At 40.4% G+C, this 26,505-nt stretch overlaps 2 protein-coding genes across 4 annotated transcripts; one reads left to right on the top strand and one right to left on the bottom strand.

Moving 5' to 3' along the window:
• mettl5 (methyltransferase 5, N6-adenosine) lies at positions 1–11,895 on the top strand. 2 transcript variants are annotated; one of them, XM_085986231.1, is made up of 7 exons: positions 1–190; positions 4,170–4,284; positions 6,610–6,794; positions 8,266–8,348; positions 10,317–10,368; positions 10,745–10,794; positions 11,779–11,895. In XM_085986231.1, exons 1-7 carry the CDS (start codon positions 82–84, stop codon positions 11,818–11,820), a joined length of 636 nt encoding a protein of 211 aa, XP_085842357.1. In that variant the 5' UTR covers positions 1–81; the 3' UTR covers positions 11,821–11,895. The 2 variants fall into 2 exon arrangements, with proteins under 2 accessions (XP_085842357.1, XP_085842358.1); XM_085986232.1 differs by having other exon boundaries at positions 150–235.
• Positions 10,414–26,505, bottom strand: ssb (small RNA binding exonuclease protection factor La). Of its 2 annotated transcripts, none has more exons than XM_085986229.1 (11): positions 26,431–26,505; positions 25,023–25,126; positions 24,778–24,949; positions 22,168–22,275; positions 21,944–22,044; positions 20,815–20,880; positions 20,158–20,212; positions 16,430–16,570; positions 16,153–16,339; positions 15,926–16,054; positions 10,414–12,044 (listed from the first exon to the last, which is right to left on the bottom strand). In XM_085986229.1, exons 1-11 carry the CDS (start codon positions 26,494–26,496, stop codon positions 11,944–11,946), a joined length of 1,230 nt encoding a protein of 409 aa, XP_085842355.1. In that variant the 5' UTR covers positions 26,497–26,505; the 3' UTR covers positions 10,414–11,943. The 2 variants fall into 2 exon arrangements, with proteins under 2 accessions (XP_085842355.1, XP_085842356.1); XM_085986230.1 differs by having other exon boundaries at positions 20,158–20,209.

Here is a 26,505-nt window from a genome sequence, read left to right as displayed (position 1 = left end):
TCACCAGTTCGCGCCATCGGAACCAAGGTCTCGGGGCTGTGTTTCCAGCCGGGGTTTTTAGCCGAGTGCACACGGACAGCGATGAAGCGTTTAAAGCTGAAAGAGCTGGAAAGTTCCCTGCAGCAAGTCGAGGGATTTGAGCAGCCAAAGCTGTTTCTGGAGCAATATCCCACGAGCCCGCATATAGCAGGTAAACGCTGTGAAAGGTGCTCATCAGGACAACATTTCCTTTAAAGTATGTGAAGATGATCATCTTGGCCAGGGGCTCGGCACCATGCAGTAACTTGGAGAGTTAAGAGAAAATGTTTAATTTTAGTCAGTTAAACAATGAAGGAAACACACTGGAGCTTCGCCATGGTTTTGTACCAGACGCTCGATTTGATTTTGTTTTAACCTTTATTCCTGAATCTATTTTACATCCACATTTTTCCTTGGTAGGGAGTTACACTGCTGACCACTCAACTTCCCCTCTTGGTCCCCATGCTAGCTGCCATTATTAATCACTTATTTTCCTCCAGTATGTCCTTTTCCTTTTCAAGGCCACCACCATCCCACTTCCTCAAAAAGCCCATCCATCCCCAACAACAACTTGCGTTTATATAGTGTGCCTTTATTGTAGAAAAACGCCCCAAAGTGCCTCACAGAGACATGACAAAAGTGGTAAGCAGCAGAGGGAGCTGAACGGATGATCTCTATCTTGGTGACAAAGAAATAAAAAAAAAGAAATTGCATTTATATAGCGCCTATCACATCCTCAGGCTTTCCCAACGAATTTCATAGCCAATTTTAGTTATCAAATTATAGTTACTGTTGTAATAGAGGCAAAAAAAAGTCCATGAGGTTCTTGCATTTATTGTTGGAGGGGATGGGAAGAGGGGTTAAGGAGATGGTTGGAAGTGGAGAAAAGAAGCCAGGGGTTAGCTTTGCTCTCCAGGATGATCCTGGTTAGTGGGTGTTTTTGGCAGAGGGGAGCAAGGCCCAGTAGAGCTTGATATGTTCCAGCCAGATCTGGTGATGGATGGCTAAGCCAGATTGTTTACACCCTTTGGATTTGAAGGAGCAAGGATCAGGGTGGTACTAGGTGAACAACCGGGATGGGAGACAGTGAAGGCTTTATTGTGGACATCTGCTTCAAAGGTGAAGGAGGGCCAAAGGCTAAGCAGTTGGAAGTTTGAAAATGCCATTGTAAGTAACTTGGAAAGTTTTTTTCCAGTGGCAGATGCAGGGTGAATCCATTTGAGGAGCAGAGTGGCAGTTTTCCAGTGAAATCAGAAAACTGAAGAACAGGGAGTCGACCGTGAACCGGCACGTTGATCCTGTGGTCCAGCTCCCTGCCCATTTCTCTCTCAACTCTGTTTGAATCCCTGCAGTCTAACTTCCATTATACTCAATACAAAGACAGCCCTGGCCAAAGTAACAAATTACAAGTAACTTTGACTGTGACCATTGTGCGTTATCCCTCCTCAACCTCTCTACTGTGCTTGATACGGTGGACCAAGCCATCATCTCTTGTACATCTGGATCTGCCTTTCCCTGGATCCATTCATATCATTTGAATGTAGCCAGTGAATCTCCAGAAATGGCTTCTCTTTCTGCCTTCCCTATCTAGGCCCCTGCCTCTTCCTCATCTGCTATTTGCCCCTCAGCAACATCATTTGGATGCTCTGTTAGTTTTTGTATGCATGTTGACAACACCCAGCTCTACCTCTGCCCCCTCTTTTGATGCTACAACCACCTCTATGCTGTCAGATTGCCCATCTGACATCAAGTCATGGAAAAGTCACTTGACCAATGCCATAATATTAAGCCCCCACGATAAACTCTGCTCTCTTGCCACCAACGCCATCTTTGTTGCTTAAGGAGAAACAATCAATGCAAAACCTTGGTATTCTGCTCAACCCAGTGATTAGATTCAAACCCCACATTCTATCAATCACCAAGGCTGCTTATTTCCATCTCTGCAAGATCGCCCCCTCAATCCCTCTGCCATTGAAACCTATATGCATGCTTTTGTCACCTCTGGACTCTTCCTCCAATTCCCTGTTTGCAGGTCTCCCATCCATTAACTCCAACTTCTTCAAAATGCAGCCGTCCATATCCTGCCCTGCATCAAGTCCCACTCACCCATCTTCACTGACCTATATTGGCTTCCTGTTTGCCAGTGTACTAAATTTAAACATATTCAAATCACTCCATGGCTTTAACTGCTCCCTCCCAATCTCTACAACCTCCAGCAGCTTTGTAGCCCCTCCTGCACTTTTCAATCCGCTGACTGGGCCCTTTTGTGAACTCCTACTCCTTCATGTCACCATTGATGGTTGAGCCTTCAGCTGCCTCAGCCCTGCTCTCGAACACCCTCCCTAAACCCCTTCTCTCGGCTCTCTTTTTTCCCACCCTTTTTAAAAACCTGCTCAAAACCTGTTTTTAGTCACCCCTCCTAATATCTTCTTCCATAGCTCAACATTCATATCCTATCAATTTCCATTTGTAATGCACCTATTTTTTACATTAACGGTGTAAGTTATCAGAACCCAAACATTATAGACTCCACCTGCAAGATAACGTTACTGAATGTAACACTGCTACCTATCCATTGCTTTAAATTATATTAAGTGATCAGATCTCCCAGAAATTGTGTTTGTGCTTCACATAGCATAGGACTTCATGAAATACAGTTCTATTTTACCTGTTCCAGATGCTGCCTGTCAGGGTGCCAGTTTAACAGTTCCAAGACCTGGACAGAAAGATGTCTCAATTGCCTATAGCTCTCAAAACAGGAATGGTAACTCTACTTCCCAAATATCAGACATTACTGAGGGTTGCTAATAGCCAAAAGAATAATGGTCTAACCTTGCCTCCCTATGAAAGCCTTGGCCAGGAATGCAGATTAAGCCTCTTTATTAACCCTTTGAGCAGTCTACCCATTATAAAAAAAGTTGACGGATTCAGCAGCACCCACCACCACCATCATTGTATTGACCTGCTATTTCCTTCAAATGTATCAGCCATCTCAAAATTAGGCATAGTGGGAAGATCTGAGGGCCCATGTAGCATCAAAGCCCGAGGTGAGAAAGGGATCATTGAACTGAGCCAACTCCTCCACAAGGACCAGATTATATCCCTTCTCCAGTTAGATGACATATCCCAGCTCATCCATCATAACCTACCGCTACTGAGTAGACTCAAGCGCAATTGCCAGAAATCTTCCAGATCCCCTTCTACCAGATATCTTCATCGTGTACATCATAATCACCTTGTGACAAAAGAACACAAAATCTGAAGACAGTGGGGGGGTGGGAATCAGCTTTAAGCTGGCAGTTAATGAGCAAGAAATGGCAAGTGGTGTGATTGATCCTCCATATCACCATCCGCAGCAAAATTCACGAAAGCCAACTCAAGTTCATACATCCCATACGTCAAGCAAACTGCAAATATTTACTACTCCATATTGGATATTTGCTAAAGAGACTATGTGCAGAAGGCTATTTGCCTACACATTCAGCCTTTCCAGATGGTGGTCCAGGAGACCACAGGGACAATGACTAGCCTATCCATTTCACTCAGTGGAGAGTGAGGACATCCTTCAAAGTATAAGCTCGCACAGTTCTTACCACGAACTGCAATAATTTGCATTCTCTTTCCTGATCACGGAAAGTATAGCTCTCCACAAAATAACTGTAACTGAACATCTATGGGAGATATCCCAATCTAAATGTTCAACCTCAGCTTCACAGTAGAGATGTTCTTAGAAGCTCACTTAGCACAAATCCCACTCTCCCAAAAAATAACCAAAACCACAATCTATAACCAAGTAGCTTATGGTAACAAGTCAACATGACCACCTGTAGGCTTCTCAACATGACTGAACTGAACCTGTCCAACCAAGGACAAGTTAATGAATCAACCCTTGAACTCATCATGTTCCCAGCAAAACTATGCTAAGAAATCTTTTATATTAGTATGCGTCTCCCTCAAGACAGTATAATCAAAATGTACGACTTCATAAAATGTGAAAGCAAATTTGAAACTACTATGAAGTGCTTTTAGATGATGAATTACAAAGGAATTCACTTTGTGTGGTCTGCTGTACTCAGTTGTCCAATGGAAGTATGTTCTTACTGTATTATGGAATGATATTAATAAAGTGAATATTAATGATCTCATTTTAGCACACATGCTGTATACAATACACATGACATTCGATGACATTGAGAATAAGCTGATTGCAGATCTGGGGTGTGGATGTGGAGTTCTAAGTATTGGAGCAGCTATGCTAGATGCAGGGTATGTGGATTGCAAAATATAGTAGTCAAACATTTACATTTTTATTCTAGTAAAATAAAAAACTTGTAGTCATGTATACAAATACACACTTTTTGCTTAAAAACCTGCTGCAATGTTGCAGTCGTGACCATTTTCATTATGCAGCTATTTTAATTTGCTGATGATTTGTGTCTGAATGTGAAGTAATTCCAATTTTCAAATATGGAAACATTAGTGTACATTTTCTGAAAGGTTTAACTTCCAGTTAAATGACCTTACCTTGGCAGTGCTAATACAGACCCTGATCCATTCTTTCTGAAGTTTTAATTGCTGTTACTCTAGCTTGGATTTAAAATAACTTGCACTTATTTATATAGCATCTTAACACATTCTCATACTATCCCAAAGAGCTTCGCAGCTAATGACTTCTTTGAGGTGCAGTCACTGATGTAGGTAAATGCAGCAGCCAATTTGTACATAACAATGTCCCATAAACAACAAGTGAAATGAAATGAATGACCAGTTTTATAGATGATGTTTTCCAGGACATCAGAAGAACTTCCTGCTTTTCTGGTGCCATGGGATCTTGAACAGATAGATAGGACCTCAGTTTAACATTTAACCTGAAAGATGCCACTTCTGACAATACAGCACTCCATTAGTACTGCACCAAAGTGTGAACACAGATTCGGTACTCAAATCCTTCTGCCCAAGAGGTGAGAATGCGACCAAATGAGCAAAGCTCTTTGAAAGAGCTGACACAGAGTCGATGGGCCAAATGGCCTCCTGTGTAGTATTATTCTATGATTCTGTATTGGGGGTGGCAACCCAGACTTAATAGTATCCATAGACAGTTCAGTCTAGCTGGGGATGGTTATTTAAGATTTTAGCTGACACATGTTGTAAACAAACATTCTTGCAGTAATAATGCTACTTCAAAGACAAGAGCAGTTTTATAAAACATTTATGATTGAAACACTTTTATCATATTTTCTTGGTTTACTTTATTTCTAGCCAGTTCATCTACAGTGGCCTGTGCTTGTTTCAGATTCTACTTTCTCTGCCTCGGTTTACCTTCCCCATTACTATCAATTATTTAAATTACTCTGGGCCTCTATTGGAGATGGAATGGGCAGAGAAAACACTAGCTTCAGTTTCGCTGGGAGGGAAAGAGGACAAGTCTGGGAGTAGTTTCCGGCCAAAGGTTTTAGCTTTTGGATTGTTAAGCAGCATCAAACAAGCGACTCTAGTCCACTCCTCTATCACCCCAAACAGCCCTTCCCCTTCGCTTGGCACCTTCCCGTGCAAGCGGAGATGTAACACCTGCCCCTATAACTCCCCCCTTCCCACTGTCCAGGGCCCCAAACACCCCTTCCAAGTGAAACAGCGATTTACTTGTACTTCTCACAATCTAGTATGCTGCTCACGATGCGGTCTCCTCTACATTGGGGAGACCAAACGCAGATTGGGTGACTGCTTTGCGGAACACCTCCGTTCAGTCCGTAAGGGTGACCCCGAGCTTCCAGTCGCCTGTCATTTTAATTCACCGCTCCATTCCCACTCGGACCTCACCGTCCTTGGCCTCTTGTATTGTTCCACGGAAGCTCAACGTAAACTCGAGGAACAGCACCTCATCTTCCGATTAGGCACTCTGCAGCCTTCCGGACTCAATATCGAGTTCAACAATTTCAGATCATAACCTCGGCTCCTATTTCATTTTTTCTTGTAATTTTTCCACTCCTTTCCCCACCCCCCCTTTCCTTTTGTTTCTCTCACACACCTGGCAGCTATCTCTTGCCCTGCCAGTACACTTTACACCCAATCTCAGCCTATTACCATCTCGTCTAGCTTCTAACACCTTTTATTGTCTCTTTTACTTCGTTTCTTTTATTCTTTTGTCCGATTGCAGCCCTGCCTGCGATCTATCTTCTTTTCTTTCCAGTTTTGAAGAAGGGTTCGACCCGAAACGTCAACTCAAATTTCTCTCCACGGATGTTGCCTGACCTGCTGAGTTTTTCCAGCATTTTCTGAAGCAATTTCTAGTTCTTTTGAGGGCTTAGCTGCACCTGCTCTTCAGGGTTAATGTAATACATCTACAAAAAGTTAAAGTTGTTATCTGCTTCAAAGCACACTTGCATAGATCACCTGGAGAAGTCATTCTGATGTTAGTTATACTTTGGTAAATAGTAGTGTAATTTAAAACTGTGCAGACAAACCCCAGTATAATGAAGAATACAACCTTGGCGGATAAGCTTACACCACTATACAAAGTACCCAACCACAGCAACTAAGGATCAGCACAGAAGAAACATTCCTCTCTAATTGGGTTGTTTTCATCTTTTGCAGATTATGCGTGGGATTTGATATTGATGAAGATGCACTTGACATATTTAACAGAAATGCAGAGGAATTTGAATTGGCCAATGTCGATAAGGTTCAGTGTGATATCTGTTCTGTAATGACAGGCAAATTATCAAAGAAATTTGACACTATAATAATGAATCCACCATTTGGGACAAAGCGCAATAAAGGTAGATTGAATATTTGGCTTTATGGTGTGTACTTTTGAAATTTGTTTAAGCAGAAAGGTTGAAAGTATTTTCTCCATAATTTGAATGATTTACAGTTGAAAGTATATTCCAGCAGAAGTTTAAAATAACTGTGCTGCAATACATTCCTTAAGCTATATACAGTTGAATCTAGCCTTAGCATTAGATATTCAGGCACCTCTCAGGCTGTACTTTAGCATACATTTACAAATCAATTTAATCAACACCTCTTTCATACTGAATCATATCCTTAATTTACATAAGTTGTGCAACTAGATGTCAATGGCCTCCATGTTTCACAGTCATATTTAGTTAATAGATACTACATGATAAACTGGAAGAGAAGTGGCAGGAAACAGGTCTGAAAATAATTCCCAAACATAAGTCACTAATAAATTTCAATTATGCCTAGTATATAGCAACAGCTTAAGCTGGAGACCAGGTAGCATGGTAAATTTGCACTGTCCTTTCACCTCCAGGACCTGGATTCAAATCCACCCAAGACTGACAAAATTAAAATACTTCTCAGCAACATGCAAGAGTCCTATGTAAAAGGAGTTTGAATAGTGGAATACTGTAGACAAGAGAGGGAGCAGTATAATTTCAATAAAATTTAAAAGGCAGATTAATACATTTTTACCATTGCATTTTTAAGACATGGTCTCCAAACTTTCTTAGTAAGCACCTTAGTTTCAATGAAAAAATGCATAACAAACTGACATAGTAATACTGTGGCAAATGCTGTCTTTCAGATAAGTTAAAGCGAGGCCCCATCTTCCCTCTCGGGTAAACGTAATAGATCTCATGGGAGTATTCAAAGGAGTTCTCCCACTGTCCTGACCAGCATTTATCCCTTAATCAACACCCTCAAGAACAATTAGCTGGTCACATCACATTGCTGTTTGTGGGACCTTGCTGGGCACAATTGGCAGCCATGTAACGCTGAATATACTGTAAAAGTAATTCATTGGCTGTGAAGTGCTTTGGGATGGTCTGAGGATGTGAAAGATGCTATATGAACGTAAGTTTCTCATCTGAACAACCAGTTGTCATGTAGGAACCTAGTGAGTACAGCTAGGCTATTTGTCCTCTCCTCACCCAACATCCACACTTACACTCAAGTCACTGGAAAGCAATCAGAAGTGGGAACCCAATGTCATGGAAGCCAATTGCAATGCTGCTACTGCCATCTGGCTGCCAGCTAACTCCGATCCAGCATCAAACCCAGGATCTTCCTAGATTGCAGCCATTAATTCCCTTTACCAGCTGAGCCCTTGAGGGAGCTGGATTTTGGTGTAATTTTATTAAACTGTAAATTAAGTCCTACACCAATATAATTTGAAATAAAGCTTCATCTGATCTAATTAAAGCTATAACCAAATAAATGTAGCTAAAATCCTCACTGTAAAGTTCTCTATTTCAGAAGTAACTAATTTAATATTTTCCTCAAAAGGTATGGACATGACATTCCTCAAAACTGCTTTAGATATGGCCAAAACAGCTGTGTATTCTCTCCACAAAACATCAACCAGAGATGTAAGTGAATTTCCTTTGTTTTTCTGCAGCCAAAAGCCTACTTTGCAGATGGGTTTCAGATTGATCATTTGGCTCAAAGCAAACATTTTTCTAAATACCTTTGACCCATTACTGGATGCAGCTCATGTTTATGCTAGCTGCTTGTCTAATATAAAAGTGCCCACTTTCCCACCTTTTAAGTATGTACAGAAAGGACCAATGATCTTAATTTAAGCTGCATTTACCCCCTGCATGTTAATTGCCAGGAAATTGTTTATGGGGAGACATCTCCAAGCTAGTTCAGTAGTTATATCAAGTGTACAGCACAGACACAGGGCATTCGGCCCAACTGGTCTGTCAGCATTTATGCTCCACATTACGTCATCTAACCCTATCAGCATATCCTTCTATTCCTTTCTCATGCATTTATGGGGAAGCTGGTTAAGTACATCTTTGCTATTTGCCTCAACTATTCCTTGTGGTAGCAAGTTCCACATTCTTAGCATTTGTTGGGTAAAGTTTCTCCTGAATTCCGCATGATTTATTAGTAGCTATCTTATATTTATGACCTCTAGTTTTGGACTCAAAACATTTTCTCTACGTCTACCTTATCTAAAGACCTCTGTCCTCTTTTCTAAAGAGCCCCAGCCTGTTCAGCCTTTCCTGATAAAGTATATTCTCTCAGTTCCCACAATTTTTTTTTGTTTTTTTGCATGTTCTCCACTGCTTTTTTTTTTTAAGTAGGGAAACCAGGACTATGCACAGTACTCAAAGTATGATCTAACCAAGTTCATTTGCTCAAATACATTTACTTTCCCCTCTGTTACTTCACCCAACATGTTTCGTGTGAGCTCATCTGACTATTCTTCCCGAGGCAGAATTTGTGCAGACTCAAGTCATCAACTCACTGCACATATGCACCATCCTGCATGGCAAATGTCAGTAATGAGCTATTAAAAGGAGGAACCTTGGCTATTTCTCTCCCCCACCCCCCCAAACTAGAAGTGTATCACCATTCCCCACCTGAGATCATAAAACTCAGCATAGTGATGATTGAATGTGGGACATTTCTGATCTAAAAACAGAAAATGCTGGAAATACTCAGGTCAGGCAGCATCTGTGGAGAGAAACAGTTAATGTTTCAGGTCGCTGACCTTTTCATCAGAACATTTTGGATCAGCATATTAAATGGGGTAACAGGAAACACTGGAAAAACTCAGCAGGCCAGGCAGCATTGGTGGAGAAAGTTAACATTTCAGGTCGATGACCTTTCGTCAGAACTGGGAAAAAAAGCAGGAAATGGAAAGCAAGTTTGGGAGCTGGGAAAAGGGGGAGGGGATGAAAGAACAAAAGGGAAGGTCAGTGATAAGGATAGAAAGCAGGAGAGATTAAGAGACATTGAGCTATTCAAGGCAAAGGGAGGGAAGAAAAAACAAAGTGGATAAAAAAGTGATGGGGCCGAGGTTATGATCTAAAATTGTTGAACTCTATGTTGAGTCCAGAGGGCCAGATATTAAATAGGGTCTTTACCCATTGGGAAACCTCATTAGTTTACCCAAATGTATGTTTAAAAATAATTAATTACTGCAGCTTTACAGCAGATAACTTTTTCCTTTTCACAATGTGACTGTGCAATGTACAAGAGGGAAAATGTCCACACCATTGCTATCTGGAACTCTAGCTAGAAAGTGCTGGGGCTCATTTGTGATGTTCACCACACAACTGGTTTGATAGGCTGGCAACCTCAAACATGAACAATGGCCACTTAAACTTCCCATTGCATGTGGAGCTGCACCTCAGTATAAAATCAGCACCTTCAAGAGGGAACAAAATTTTGAACACCTTCCGCTTAAGGAAAATACAGACTAGTGTAATCCCCATAGCAATTGCTACAAATTTATAAAATAAAAAGGCTGTGTAAGTTTTTTGTAAAAAAAAAAAGGCAATGCTGTTTCAAATGTGCTTTCTAAAGCTTCATCTCCTTTGCAGCATATTCAGAAGAAGGCTGATGAATGGAAGGTAAAGATGGAAGTAATTGCTGGTAAGAGATACTAGTTTACACAAGGTAAAATAAATAGCTCCTATGTTGATTTAAAGCCATTTTATTGCAAAAAAAGTCAAGGAACAAAGTGGTTTGTACATTTTACAAAATACTTCGTCAAACACTAGTCTAGCAATATCCTGCTGAGATTTGATGAGAGTAAGTCTATATTTATTGGTGCACAAAGACTAGAGATCAGCTTTGTAAATTCTCTACCTTGTTACCTGAATCCATATTGCAGTTGTTGAACTAGTCCCTTTCAATTCAGTTTCACCTAACAGGAAGAAATGCAGTGTAAACCTTTTATGTACAAAGATACCCAGGTCAGGTACCGAGAATGTGGATTTCTAAATTTAAAATTTTCTTTTCTAAACAGAGCTTAGGTATGACTTACCAGCATCATACAAATTCCATAAGAGGACATCGGTAAGTCAGTTTACACTCCTAAGTATATGTTAAATGAATTGTTACCCCTTTACTGATGGAAAAAATCCCCTTCCTGCTCAAGTCTCTATTGCAATGTAAAAAAGTTAGAGCCTTAACATGGGAGTCAGTGAAGCAAGGTGGCTTTTCGTGGTAGTCAGTGTTATTGCTGCTGTCTATCTTCATCACTCAGGTTCTGCACAAGGCAGCAGCCAAAAGTTCCTTAGCTTCTGTGCTCTAGGCATAACAAAACTTTTGTACATTTAAAGAGCAAAGCCCACTAGAAACTAAATTGTGACTATCTAGTTTGTTTCAAGAGTCCTATTTGCAATCTGGTCTCAGCCACACTTGGCTCTGATCCAGGTGGTGAGTTGTCAAGTTCTCAGTACTTCCTGTCCATAAACCTCAATATAGAATCAAAAATTGCAGCACAAGAGCATGCCACTTGGCTTAGGACACCTGCACTAGCTCTTCAACTGGGGTGACTTAATCTAACACCATCATTAACCACTTGTGGCTTGCCACTGTTTGTAATTCCTGCACATCTCAATGTGGGAGGTACAAGATTCCAAAAAGCACATTTAGACAACATTTTTGAAAATATTGTTTGATCCACCAATTATGTATGGTCCTCTGCTGTACATTACCTGTAGACCAACTTATGCAAGATCAGTATCAAACCCTTTGAGTTGTGATGTTTTATTATTAAAGAATTTGCAGACTATTTAGTGGTACAGTATTTTGAAGACTCAAATTAATCTGTCAAACTTCAGGGTACAGTATAGCATTTTATATTTAATCTCAGCAGTCAAGTCTTGTGTACTTAATCTGCACAAGGAAATTAATACACTGCAAATACACCAAAGTAAGTTAAATGTTAACAGAAGTAAAATGTTTTTAAAAAATGTCTACACTTAGAACTTTAGACAAAACATGCAGTTAAGGCATCTCCAAATATACAGTTCATACTTGTTTTTTCCATTTTAGATCGACATTGAAGTGGACTTCATACGGTTCTCATTTAAATAAATTCCATCCTGCTGAAAGATATTCAATGGAGGCAATGTTGAGATTATATCAGAATTAAATGTAGTTAAAACGCTGGATAGGGCCATGGTCATTTTGTTCTGTTTGCAGGCCACAAATTGAATCTCACTGATCACCAGATTGACCTTCTGTTTTCAGTTGTTTCGCTGCAGGCTCATCTACAGATCCCGTTTCTTCAAGGGTTCGCTTCTTTGGACTTGTAGCAGCTACATTAGATCAAGCAGGGTGGTTAAAAAAGTTTAAAACTGAACGTAGATTTTCGGCATCTGTCAAAGTATTCAAAATGATTAAGATCTCAATTTTATTGCAGGAAAAAATGCCAGATGCCCAGCCTTACAATCTCATTTCAACCCCCCTCCCCATCTCTACAGATGGTCAGTTTTGTGCTGAGGGAAATAGAGTTCACTCCCACTCCCACGTAAGCACAGAACATATTCACTGTTGAGGAATAGGACTAATGTAAGGGGTTAGGATGGAAGCCAGTCAGTTGGGGCTTCCTGTTGGAACTGCATTGGACTACATTAAGTTTTTAATTTTGTAAGTTGATGCTAAATATAACTGAAAATGTTCAGATAGCAAAAGAGCATCAGACACATTCTTTATATACATGTTCTCCCCAGGTTGTGAACATTTGGATCGAAAGGAAGCAGAATATTTTAGTGCCGTAGTTGTAAAGTGTGACATATGCCTGTCCAATTGTAACTTCAGGTGATTATTCTTTTAGCAGAGGAAAGAAATAATTCAAGTGTAGTGAAGCATATTGAAACCTGATCAATATTAATTCGAAACACTTAAGCCTTTCAGTTAAATGTGCAATTCTCATTCCTCCAGTGTCATACAAGACTCCTTGTGGGGTTCTTCTTTATCCAGTGAGCAGCTGAGCCTTCCAGATTTTAAAAAGGCTCTACACTTTGTTTACTCCACAGCAAATTTAAGGGTCTGAAGTAAAATCTGTAATGTGAAAGTTATGAGGGTAGTTGGTTGCCTCTTAGAAACAGCCCAATTTCCCACTATCACAATAAACATAGAAACATAGAAGATAGGAGCAGGAGTAGGCCATTCGGCCCTTCGAGCCTGCTCCGCCATTCAATGAGATCATGGCTGATCATCCAAATTCAGTACCCTGTCCCTGCCTTCTCCCCATATCCCTTTAGCCTTAAGAAATATATCCAACTCTTTCTTGAATATACTTAATGAACTGGCCTCCACCACCCTCTGTGGCAGAGAATTCCACAGGTTCACCACTCTCTGGGTGAAGAAATTCCTCTTCATTTCAGTCCTAAATGGCTTACCCCTTATCCTTAGACTATGACCCCTGGTTCTGGACTCCCCGGCCATCAGAAACATCCTTCCTGCATCTAGTCTGTCCAGGCCTGACAGAATTTTATAGGTTTCGATGAGATCCCCTCTCAATCTTCTAAACTCCAGTGAGTATAAGCCCAATCGACACAATCTCTCCTCATACGTCATTCCTGCCATCCCAGGTATCAGCCTGGTGAATCTTCGCTGCACTCCTTCCATGGCAAGAACGTCCTTCCTCAGGTAAGGCGACCAAAACTGCACACAGTACTCAAGGTGCGGTCTCACCAAGGCCCTGTACAACTGTAGCAAGACATCCTTGTTCTTGTACTCGAACCCTCTTGCTACGAAGGCCAACATACCATTTGCCTTCTTAACCGTCTGCTGCACCTGCATGCTTACCTTCAGCGACTGGTGCACAAGAACACCCAGGTCTCTCTGCACTTCCCCTTCTCCCAATCTATTGCCATTCAAATAATCTGCCTTCCTGTTTTTGCCACCAAAGTGGATAACCTCACATTTATCCACATTATAGTGCATTAGCCATGTTTCTGCCCAATCACCCAACCTGTCCAAATCGTACTGGAGTTTCACGACATCCTCCTCACAGCATACCCTCCCACCCAGCTTTGTGTCGTCTGTAAATTTGGAGATATTACATCCAATTCCCTCGTCCAGATCATTAATATATATTGTGAACAGCTGGGGTCCTAGGACCGATCCTTGCGGTACCCCACTAGTCACTGCCTGCCACTCGGAAAACGACCCGTTTATTCCAACTCTTTGCTTTCTGTCCGCCAACCAGTTCTCTATCCAAGTCAATACCTTGCCCCCACAATCCCATGTGCCTTAATTTTGCACGCTAATCTCTTATGCGGGACCTTATCGAAAGCCTTCTGAAAGTCCAAATACACCGCATCCACTGGTTCTCCCTTATCTATTTTACCAGTTACATCCTCAAAATTCCAGTAGATTAGTCAAGCATGATTTACCTTTTGTAAATCCATGTTGACTTTGTCCGATCCAGTCACTGCTTTCCAAGTGCTCTGCTATTACATCTTTTATAATGGACTCTAGCATTTTCCCCACTACCGACGTCAAGCTTACCAGTCTATAATTCCCCGCCTTTTCTCTACCACCTTTTTTGAATAGTGGGGTAACATTAGCTACCCGCCAATCCATGGGTACCGTTCCAGAGTCTATAGAGTTCTGGAAGATGACCAGCAATGCATCTACTATTTCTAGGGCCACTTCCTTAAGTACCCTGGGATGTAGATTATCAGGCCCTGGGGATTTATCGGCCTTCAGTCCCATCAATTTTCCTAACACCATTTCCCTACAAATACTGATTTCTTTCAGTTCCACCCTTTCATCAGACCCTATGTTCCCCGGCATCTCTGGGAGGTTATTTGTGTCCTCCTTTGTGAAGACAGAACCAAAATATGTATTTAGTTGGTCTGCCATTTCTTTGTTCCCCATTATAAATTCCCCCGATTCTGACTGCAAGGGACCTACGCTTGACTTCACCAATCTTTTTCTCTTCACATCTATAAAAGCTTTTACAGTCAGTTTTTATGTTCCCTGCAAGCTTACTCTCATTCTATTTTACCTTTCTTAATTAATCCCTTTGTCCTCCTTTGTTGAATCCTAAACTGCTCCCAATCCTCAGAATTATTGCTTTTTCTGGCCAATTTATATGCCCTCTCCTTGGACCTTATGCTATCCCTAATTTCCCTTGTTAGCCACAGTTGGGTCACCTTTTTTGTTTTATTTTTATGCCAAACTGGGATGAACAAATTCTGTAGTTCATCCATTCGGTCTTCGAATGTTTGCCATTGCCTATCCACCGTCAACCCTTTGAGTGCCATTCCCCAATCAATCCTACCCAACTCGCTCCTCAGACCATCGTAGTTTCCTTTATTTAAATTGAGGACCCTAGTCTCCGAGTCAACTACTTCATTCTCCATCTTAATGAAGAATTCGATCATATTATGATCGCTCTGACCCAAGGGGCCTCGTACAAGATTGCCAATTAATCCTTCCTCGTTACATAATACCCAGTCTAAGATGGCCTGATCTCTGGTTGGTTCCTTGACATATTGGTCCAGGAAACCATCCTGTAAACACTCCAGGAATTCCTCCTCCACAGTATTGTTACTAATTTGGTTGGCCCAATCTATATGTAGATTAAAGTCACCCATGATGACTGCTGTGCCTTTATTGCACGTTTCTTTAATTTCCCTTTTAATGCCATCCCCAACCTCCGCCTTACTGTTTGGAGGTCTATAAACCACTCCCACTAACGTTTTTTTCCTCTTAGTATTTCTCAATTCTACCCATACAGATTCCACCTCATCAGAGCTAATATCCTTCATTACAATTGTGTTAATCCCTTCTTTAACCAGTAATGCTACCCCACCTCCCTTTCCTTTTTGCCTATCTTTCCTGAATATCGAATACCCCTGGATGTTGAGTTCCCAGTCCTGGCCTTCCTTAGTAACTTACATAAATGTAATCTGATTGAGCAATCGTGGTCAAGCATCTCCAAATGCACACACTTAAATTGTCAAAGATAGCATACACCAATTCTACAGCCAACAGAAATCCTTTACTTGCACTAAGTAGCGTCAGCATTAAAGATAGGAATATAATTTGGATTAAAAATGGATTTGTAGCAGTAACAATCAGGTTACCCCTCCATGCACAAAACAACATTTCCCATTTCCCCAATGGAATATTTCTAATTTTTGGTTTAATGGACATTGGCAATCTAAGTTTTACAACTTACTAGTTTCTTCAGTGTCCTCACCACCATCTTCATCTTCACTGTCAAATGTTGTTTTCTTTCCTTGGAACTGCACCCTTTGTTGTCCCCAACCTCCTTTTCCTCCTCTTCCTCTACCTCTACCCCTTCGAGCTGTAAGTAAACGAGACATTAGTTTTTTTTTATATAAAGTGTTCAGAAAATGAATGTCAGCTGTCAACTAAGTGTCACCACTATGAATAAAGCTTCACCTTTGACCCTTCGTTTGTTCAGAGACTCCTGCTGGTCTTCTATTATCTTCTTCAAAACTGCTTTTTCCTCTTCACCGTCCACCATGTCCCAAATCACATCTCTGTCTCTCAATTGCAAATTTCCACCATGGGCTGCCTTTGCCTTTTCAAGTGCTTCCTTTGCATTTGTTTTAAAAAGGATATTTCCCTATAAATCACAACAAATACTTACAGTATGAAACAAAAACAATAACAGACAAAGGAATCAATTTAAAAATGTTTTAACAGTAATCTTCACCTCTTTAGCACCCCTAATAAAATCTATCCATTGTATTTCACCATGGTTGGAGAAAATTTCATGAATATCTTCCCTGCATGTCTGATCAGCAAGGTCACCAGCAAACTTCAGCAAGCATCCAGTTTTTTCGTCAAAGGATTTCTTTAAAAAAAAAGGAAAAGTTTGAGATTTCCCATGCCTTCCACCTCACCTCCGAGTGCTACCAAAGACCTACACCCCATACCTCAGATCAGAAGATAAAACTTGGTAACCACTAATGCAGAGATCCTCTGTTGCAAGTTTCAGTCACTCCATTCTAAGAGGGGTATCTCAGTCTGGAGGGCAACTAATGTTACACCCTTGTTCTAAGAAAATAAGTGACTTATTAATCAGTTAGCTTCACATAGATAAGAAAACTACAAGACATAGGAACTGTTCAGAAATGTTCATGTATCACAGCTGATCTGTAACTCAACTCCATACCCCTTGATACCCTTACCCAACAAAAAAAATCTATCGATTCAGTCTTGAAAATTTCAATTGACCTTGCATCCAAAGCCTTTTGGGGAAGTGTTCCAGATTTCCTTTGTGAAAAATGCTTCCTGATTTCATTTCTAACTGGCCTAGCTCTAGTGAGATTATTATAAATAGGTATTCGTGAGCACTTGGAAATCTGTTGATAGTAAACATGATTTATAAAGAGCAGATTATGTTTGACTAATTTAAAAATGAATTCAAGGGATTTACAGAGCCAATATACAAAGAATGCAGTGATATATTTGGACTTTCAAAAAGCATTGTAAAAATATTGCCAATGGCAAAGCTCACGGTACTGCCTCTGATTTGTCATGCCGCTTGTCTGACATACAGTATTGGATGAGCAGAAATGTCCAATTAAATATTGGGAAGACCAAAGTCATTTTCTCCGTTCCCCACCACAAACTCTGTTCCCTAGCCACTGACTCCATCCCTCTCCCTGGCCACTGTCTGAGGCTGAACCACACTGTTCACAATCATGCTGAGTTAACCCAGATGTGAGTTTCTGACCCCATATCCTCTCCATCACCAAGACCGCCTACTTCCACCTCCATGACATCACTGTCTCCACCCCACCTCAGTTCATCTGCTGCTGAAACCCTCATCCATGCTTTTACCTCCAGACTTGAGTATTCTGATGCTGGCCTCCCACCTTACACCCTCTGGAAACTTGAGTTAATCCAAAACTCTGCTGCTCCTATCCCAACTCACACCAAGTCCCGTTCACCCCAATGCCCGTTTAGAAATTTTCATCCTGGTTTTCAGGTCCTTCTATGACCTCGCCCCTCCCCATCTCTAACCTCCTCCAGCCCTACAATTCTCAGATCTCTATGCTCCTCCAATTCTGGTCTCATGCATCCCAGATTCTTTTCCACCCCACAATTGCCAGCTGTGCCTTCAGCTGCCTCGGCCCCAAGCTCAGGAATTCCCTTCCTAAACTCCCCTCCTTCTTTAAGACACTCCTTAAAACCTACTTCTGCACCCAAGCTTTGGTCACCTGTCCTACTATGTGGCTTGGTGTCAAGTTTTGTTTGATAATCACTGAAGCGCCATGGGACATTTCGCAGTTAAAAGCGCTATATAAATGCAAGTTGTTGTAAAGTGACATTAATGATTTGATATAGTTGTTAGAGATTTCAAAAGGCTATATTCACTACGGCAGAAGTTAAGTAGCAATTGAAAAGTTTTAAAAATTATGAAAGGATAGAAGAGGAAAAAGTGAGTTTTCCTCAGTAATTAACAAGTCAGAAATAAGGGGCATTAAATTTGAGATCAGCACTGGAATAAAAAAGGAAAGGTTGAAGTGTTTGAAGGCAAAATACCATTAGAAGTTAGGCTTCAATACAGCATTTAACAGTTCAACAGAAAGACAATTAATGGATATGTCAAAAGAGCAAGAAAATTAGAGTAGTGTTCAATGGGCAAAAATGGTTTCTCCCGGCTAGGATTTTATGAATCCCATTGAATAAACAGATTTTTGAGTTAAGTCACCACAATCAGATGGTCCAATCATGGTAATGTTGATAGAGGTGGTCAGATAATAAGCCCTCCTACCATGTACACGAGCACGATCCTGGGGTAAATGTTTGCCTACCTTTACCAACAAAATTGAATCTCGAGTATCTTACTGAGTATTGCGATTCCTACCATTTAATAGGAAATGGGAACCTAAAAATCAACTTCACTATATAGCTAAACTACAAATTGCTGGAGGTTCCCTGCAGCTGACCTTCAACACCAACTAATGTCTGGGCCACTAATTTGGCAATTAAGTAACTTGAGCTGGTGCTCACCTAGCCACTTCCAGAGCAAAGACTGCTTTACACCCAAAGGACAAAACCTACTTTGTATCCAAGGAGAACCCAATAGAGAAACACTAGTGTGCTAGTCTTAAGGAAGCAATAAAAATTATCCTTTTTGGGGAAACCTGATTGGAAAGTGCATTAAAACTCTAGTTTCATCCAAGCCCCGAAAAGCACTTTAATATAAATAAAGATTGCTTTCTCCTCTTACCTTAAGACATTAACTTTGTTGGGGTACAGGCACCAACACGCGCCCCCTCCCCCCCCCCCCCCAAAATCACTGAAAATTATTCAAATTTAAGGCTGCACAGCAAGTATTGGCTGTTTACACAGCCGAGCTTAATACGATTTTCATTAGACAACAGATAGAAATCAGGAGTGGGAGCCATGGCAGATTTCCTCCTCTGAAACCCAGGATGCAGAGTGCAATTGTAGCACCCCTAACACTGGACTGAAATCAGCTAGATCTATCTACATGGCTTTGCTATTCATTGTATAAACCTGCTGAGACATGGGGGAAAGTAACTTCATTGTACATGAAATTTATCAGCTGTGGCTTTTTATTGAACAGTTTGTAAAATTGTTAGAAGTAGCCAACAGCATAACCATCAGGACAGTTTCATAGTAGAACAAATTTATTAGCAATTGAGACGTCCAAATTTTGTTCCAAACATCTTTTTTTATAAAGTGGTTAGGGAAATACCAGTTGAATGCATTTGCATCATTAGTTCTTCGTCTAGAATCATAGAAATTTACGGCATAGGAGGCGGCCATTTGGTCCATCGTGCCTGTGCCGGCCAAAAAAGCTATCCAGCCTAATCCCACTTTCCAACTTCGGTCGATAGCCTTGTAGGTTGCAGCCCTTCAAGTGCACATCCAAGTACTTTTTAAATGTGATTAGGGTTTCTGCCTCTACCACCCTTTCAAGCAGAGAGTTCCAGACCCCCACCACCCTGTAATGTGGTGGCCAGAACTGCACACAGTACTCTAGCTGTGGCCTAACCAGTGTTTTACACAGTTCAAGAATAACCTCCCTTCTCTTGTATTCGGTGCCTCGGCTAATAAAGGAAATTATCTCGTATGTCTTCTTAACCACCTTATCTACCTGTCCTGCTACCTTCAGGGGTCTGTGGACATGCACTCCAATGTCCCTCCATTCCCCTACACTTCTCAGTATCCTACCACTTATTGTGTATTCCCTTGTCTTGTTAGCCATCCCCAAATGCATTACCTCACACCTCTCCGGATTGAATTCCATTTGCCATTTTTCTGCCCACCTGACCAGTCCATTTATATCTTTTTGCAGTCTACAGCTTTTTTCCTCACTATCAACCACACAGCCAATTTTTGTATCATCTGCAAACTTCTTAATCATGCCCAGTACATTGAAGTCTATTAGAGAAAAATTACCAGGTCAAGCACGTCAAGATCTTGCACATGTTTTTGTTGCTGTTCTTTCTCACTACAAGAGAGAAAAGTAGATTAAGACACAAACAGAACAGACATTGGTTTCAACAGAGGCGGTTTGCATAACATGGATAATTCAGATCTTCCGGGGGGGGGGAACATACAGCAGAGCAGCAGCAGCAAATTCCAAACTGAGATTTCACCATCTTTAAAGTTAAAAACTCACACATTAGAAAGCTAGAGTAACATTACTCACATTGACTATACCCATTAGGTAATAGCACTCAAACTGGGTGCACTGGAAGCCAATTTCTTTTGTCTCCATCAGCTTTCCTGCCCAAAAGCAGCCATTTCATCTGCTGAATAGAATCCTAAGCTCAAGATGTAGCCAACCTGCCATTGAGGAAAGTTTGACTTCTCAAAATTTGATTTCAACCCAGCCTCAACCATTTCTGCTACACAAGTTTCAAAGCCACACGTTATGGCTCAAAACTGCTGAATGCACTATTGCTTTCTTTTCTCTTCTCTGTCCACACACCAACCCCCATCAAAAGAAAAACAGTAGAACATTTACAATTACAATGATGTACTCAATGTATAGTATTTGCGTTTTTGCACTTAAGAGTTTATAGAATGTCACTAAAATTTGTATTCACTTACTAGTTTTTGCTTTTTGTTGCTTTATGTTGCTTCTTTTCTTCAGCTTTCTTTAAAAAATAAGCTTCTCTTCAAGAGGAAAAACTGAATATAAGAACTGGTTCTTAAGTGCATTGACATGTTAAGCAATTCTGATCACACAGCTTGAAGGAACACTTATTTGAAAAGGTAGATACCAGCTCCTATTCCTATCAAATTTTTAGTCATTTAATAAATGGAGCACTCTTACCAGAGGCATTTACAATGCAATCCCTGACAGCTTCTGTAAATTTGTAGCCACAAAAATGTATTAAGCATTTGCAAACATCCTCTGAGGATGGCAAATTCAGCTAAGCGAGATCACAGAATACTTGATCATGTCTTGTTGCCACGTCCTCAGATAAAATGGAGAAACTTCTGTATTTTCTCAGTCATGAATAAGCTAGAGTTAAAATCAAAAATATGTATCCTCACTAAATTTCAAAAAGACCACCAACGGACTACAGAACCAGGCGGATTCATCTAGAAATCAATCATACTGGGACTTCCTTCTTGATGCAAATTAATTGTACAAAGCCAAAGCAATCAAGTATTTGGAAACCAAATGAGAGAGCACCTATTTGAACAATATATGTAATAATTCCTACTATTTTGCATATAATCATAAATAACTAAGCTAACTTCAGGAGGTCTTTGCACGGAATTACATACAGGTGAATATTCTGAAAGATTTGGCAGAAAATCTAAAATCCATTGATTAATTCTACACACGTCTAGAAAGGCCATCAAAAAAACAAACCAGACTTTCAGCCAAAAATCTGGTCACTTAGACTAAACAATTAAAAAAAAGGAATTTTAGCCCTTTATGAACAGATTCTACTTTCTCTGCTTTATTGTGCTGAATCAGTACCTTGATTTGTATATGAATTAAATTGCAAATAAATCTAATAGTTATTGCCACCAAACCAACAAGTACATCTTAAGTGTTTTTTGCTTTTTGGGGGAAACAGAGACCAAGGCAACTTCCAGTCTTCAGGCCGGCTCTGCTTTCCAATCAAGTATTCAATCAAGTTTATTTTCCTTCAGTGAGTTGCAAGGGTAAATCTGCACCTTAATACTCAGAACATGCTACACCAAAACTCGATGTACTTACTTGAAAAGCACAATCATGTCAGTGTCCTTATATTTCAGCCCCGATGTTTCTACAAATTTTGTGGCCGAATCAAGACCATCAAAGACCACAAATACTGATCCCTGTTAACAGAAAGAACAGGGGAACAATTCAGTGTTTTCTTGCAAACTTGTGGATTGTGTGTGTGTGTGGGGAAAGGGGGGGGGGGGGGGGGGAAGGAAAAGGGAGGAGAGAAAAATACAGACCTTAAACTGCCTCTGCAATGTCCTCCTCATTTGTATATTTTCCACAGGCCCATTTTCATCAAACCAGTCCTTAATCTCATCAAGTGAAGCACTTGTGGGAAAGCCTTTCTGTTCAGTGGTAAGATGCAGCATTAGGGCAGATTTGAGAGAAAAATAGGAAATATTTAGGAAACGTTTTAGGAAAAGCAAGCAAATTTCTACAAAACTTAGAAGCATTTCAAATTCAGATTCTATTTCAAGCAGGAGATTTTTTTCCTGGAATTTCATATTGTACAAGAAATTATAAAAAGTCAACACTTACACCAAGGTAATGATATGAACCCTACTACTGAAGCTTGTCTTTTGTTAAGGGTAGTTAAATAAAGCGCTTAACTAAGATAAATTTTCCTTTAACTTTATACAGTAAAATATTACAAAAATTATAAACTGCCCCCATTCAGTAAAATAAGTTCAACTTTTACAGACATAACATACCCCCAATTTTTAATACCTCGGTCCACATTCATTGAGTTTGATGAATCACACCAAGACTTCAAATCAGTAACTTATTCTAATGAAGCAGGCCCACCCCCAAACTTCATGTTCTATGCTTATCAAAATGAAAGTAAATGCAACACAAAACTTTATCTCCTAGAGGCTGACCCAAGGAGAGGGGTTGATGCAATTGGGGAGATGCCTGCCAGAGCATTAGTCCTCAACACCAAGGTGGAGTACATGGATAGAGGTTAACTAGTACATTTGGGGGGGGGGGGGGGGGGGGGGTCGTCGTGGAGAAAATGGGGGGAAATTATTTATTTATAAAAGATATTGGGGGCAAAATTCAATTTTCAGCCCGTGATGTACCCCTCCCGATTTTCCTTTAATGATTAGGAACTATAAATAAGTGTTCTCATTATCTCTTCAAAATGAAGCAGATATTTTAAAAAAAAAGTTGATTCTGTTTGCAGTACCAGGATTATTGTCTCTGAAGATAAGCAGCCTGCACTTCTGCAGTGCAAACAGAGATAGTTATTTCAACATTTATCAATACAGAGATGGAGCCGGTTACTAAAGTAACGAGCTGGCTTTATGCTAGTCTGCACTGAGGTCCCTATATTCACTAATCTACATGTTTCTGATTGCTAAGGTGATATCATCATGTTTGCCTTTGAATTTGCTGATTATAAATATTATCAGTGGTGAAGGACATTGGTGGTGATGCAGCTCAATTGGCAAAATCCCAAACTTGGTGCAGGCTCTCCAGGGGCAGAGAGGAAGGGATATGTGAAAGGGCAAATTGACCTGTGCTGCTCCTGAGCATCTTCTAGTGGCTGACTGCAAAACAGAATTGCCAGACACCAGACAATGAATTCCCTAACCAGTCTTAGAAGGTGGTCTAAAGGACCTGTATAAAATTAGAAATTCATATTGAAACATTTCAGCACCTGAATTAATGCACTTGTTTCCTTTTCAGTTTGATATATTAACAAAGTATTTACAGTATAGGAAGGCAGTTTACAGGAAACAATATGCAAGAAAACTCTCTTGCAGATCTGCACGGATATGAACTAAATACTGAAAGTTAATGTAAATTTAATAGAGCTGTTTCGTGCTAGATATTGCAAGTACAGGAAACTTTGTGCTATCCGGAAGTTGAATGTCTGGCAACTTTGATCTTACGGCAGAAATCAGCCGCCGATTTGGTTAGGTTTTTTTTCTGCTTTTCACAGGCAGGCTCTGTCGCTTAGCAACAGCTTCAGAGACGCTTCCAAGCTACTGGGCCGAGTGTTTACAAGCTGTTGCTGAGTAACAGTGTTTGTGGTCAGACACAGCAGGTTCTAGAAAGCGTCTCTGTATCTTAGCAACAGCTTCAGAGACGCTTCCAAGCCACGGGCCGAGTGTTTACAAGCTGTTGCTGAGCAAGTGTTTGTGGTCAGATACTGCGATGAAAAGCTCCTATCTGATAACATTGACGCTGGTCTAGCCGGAGCTTTTAAAAAAACAGCAGTAGCTCGGTCCCATGGGTGCCAGATAGCACAAAGTTTCCTGTAGCTATTTTGCTAATGTATCATTTTGTATTGTTTCAAAGGTAAAGTGGTGTTGGTGGCAGACACCAGAAGTGTTTAAAACACTGGAAGATTGTTGCTTTGCATGTATAGTTGAACAGAATTTGCCAATGTTTGGGGATGATATTTCCTTCATTATGCACTTTCGTGAGGCTATTTAATTTAGTGATGTGCAAAATTTGCCGGCACGGACTCGATGGGCCAAATGGCCGCCTCCTGTGCCTTTATGACTTAAAAGCCTAAATCCAACAGTATAAACACAAAATGACAGAAGCAACCTCCCAAATCATGACCAAACAGCCATGCTCCATTTGAATGGCAAAATTTAACTTTTCAGACAACACACAAGAGCTGTTGAGAAGTTAGTTTCCAAATTCATCCGGTTTGTTGCAATATAATTATGCAACTATTCCAGCATCAAGTTTATTACCTCTCCAAAAATTGTTTCTACCAAATCACTTGCTCTTGCGTCAAGTATTATTCACAACTGAAACCAACAAAACCCAGTATTATATTTTCACATTCTTTGACAAAGTTAAAAGTTTCATAAGCCATGAATACTTACAACATAGACAGATCTGGCTTTCACAGAGTTTTTGTACTCATCAAACTCAGGCAAAGGCTTGCTTGGAGAACGACGAATTTTGGTTTTGTCTTCGCTTATTTCTAGAAGTCCACTTTTGGACTTCTTGAGTCCTTCTACTATTACGGTGAAATCTGTTGTTAGACGACTTAACCTGCAAGACATTTTCAAGATTCAGGAGACTACTTATGTCACCAATTGTTTTAAGCAACTGCAATTATCCTTACCTGTTAAATTTAATCATGGTTTCCAGGGGTACCCAGCCATCATCTAACTTGATCTGTTCCTTGAGAAATTTATCTCTTGGCAAATTGTGATCACCAAAGTAATACTGCACAGAGACAATAAAATAACTTTCAGTACAGAAATTGTCAAAAAAGGATTTCTAGTTAAACAAACTGTCTGCCTCATCTGCCGCCTGAACAACAAAGATGCTACAGAAGCCAAGTTTGTTTACATTACAAAATGTGAGGCTAAAAGATTTTGAAGTATAAGGCATTTAAAGTTGAACCCCAAGAAACTGATAATCAATGACCCATGAGGGGGAATGGACTACCCAGGGGTAGAGTCATTTACTGAGAAAAATCTATTAAGGGATACAATTCGAACTCCAGTTTCTGAATTCTGGGGCTAGCCAGATGGACTCAAATGGTCCTTTACAGTCTAAACATTCCTCTGCAAGCAGAAAATCCAGCTTTCTAAATAATCAAGAGAATAGCATTCAAGGTATGAATTAAGTTCCACTTCGGAAACAAATCCACAGTTAGAAATTAAACCCACCCTTGTTGCAGCACAGTAGTAAAATAGCAAGCAGCAGCATTACAAGACTGTAGTGTGAGACAAGTTGAATTCCCTTTGTCATGTTCCCAATCTCAGTCTGTGGCAGTGGAAAGAAAGTCATGGGTAGATATTTTCCTCCCAAAATCACTTGGCTAACTATAAGCAGTGATATTGATAGAACTGGAGAAAATTGTCCATTCTGCCCCCTCAACCACAGACAGAACAGGGAACCTGAAGAAAAAGGAGTTCATACTTCTGCAAAATAATCCTGGTTCTACAGCACAAAAGACAATATTGTGGCATTTACATAATAGGTTCAGTAGACCAACTAGGCTTTTGAAATGTAAGTGATGTAACACTATTAACAGTAGATGTGCAACTCACTAACTTCTGCCATCACCACCCAAGTTTATTCTATTTTTCTCCCTACACCTGCTGGAACTAATTGATTGAAACTTGTGAAAACCTGCATACTACCTACCCGTTGGACCTGCAACAGGTTACTTGGGCCAGAATGCATCAAAAATTAAGGCATCTAAGAGAGGATACAACACATGTTGGGAGGGGGGGCAAAGAAGAGGGAAGTGGGCAGAATAGAAAGGAAACTTTACTTACAGAAGGTACACCAGTAGTTATAGATTTGTTTACCCATTCTTCCAAGCAACAAGAGAGTAAGCACTAGAAGATTTAAATACTGAGAAAAGCTGCTGGTAATTTAAAAAGCCAGACCACCATTTCCACAAAAGTGAGTCACAGTGCAATTTTCTTAACCAACATGACTTTTGTATTCCCTTTTCACATTGCTATCAAAACATCATCCTAAATTATACATATGTGCATTTAGGTATTACATACTTCAATCTGTTCACATATTTTCTTCTCAAGGGGAGTCATTTCTTGCACCACTCCATTCTCTGCCATTTTGGCAAC

This window comes from Somniosus microcephalus, chromosome 4 (genome assembly GCF_052327205.1).
Source record: "Somniosus microcephalus isolate GS21.2 chromosome 4, FLI_Smic_1.0, whole genome shotgun sequence".
NCBI lineage: Eukaryota > Metazoa > Chordata > Chondrichthyes > Squaliformes > Somniosidae > Somniosus > Somniosus microcephalus.
The sequence above is the reverse complement of the archived record's forward strand: the minus strand, read 5'-3'. Positions and strand labels throughout refer to the sequence as shown.

Coding starts and splice junctions, on each gene's coding strand:
- mettl5 (XM_085986231.1), top strand. CDS start 82: ATGAAGCGTTTAAAGCTGAAAGAGCTGGAAAGTTCCCTGCAGCAAGTC. Junction 10,369..10,744: donor AAAGATGGAAGTAATTGCTG/GTAAGAGATACT, acceptor TTTTCTAAACAG/AGCTTAGGTATGACTTACCA. Junction 10,795..11,778: donor AATTCCATAAGAGGACATCG/GTAAGTCAGTTT, acceptor TTTCCATTTTAG/ATCGACATTGAAGTGGACTT.
- ssb (XM_085986229.1), bottom strand. CDS start 26,496: ATGGCAGAGAATGGAGTGGTGCAAGAAATGACTCCCCTTGAGAAGAAA. Junction 24,950..25,022: donor ACCATGATTAAATTTAACAG/GTAAGGATAATT, acceptor AATGTCTTGCAG/GTTAAGTCGTCTAACAACAG. Junction 22,045..22,167: donor CATTGCAGAGGCAGTTTAAG/GTCTGTATTTTT, acceptor TTCTGTTAACAG/GGATCAGTATTTGTGGTCTT.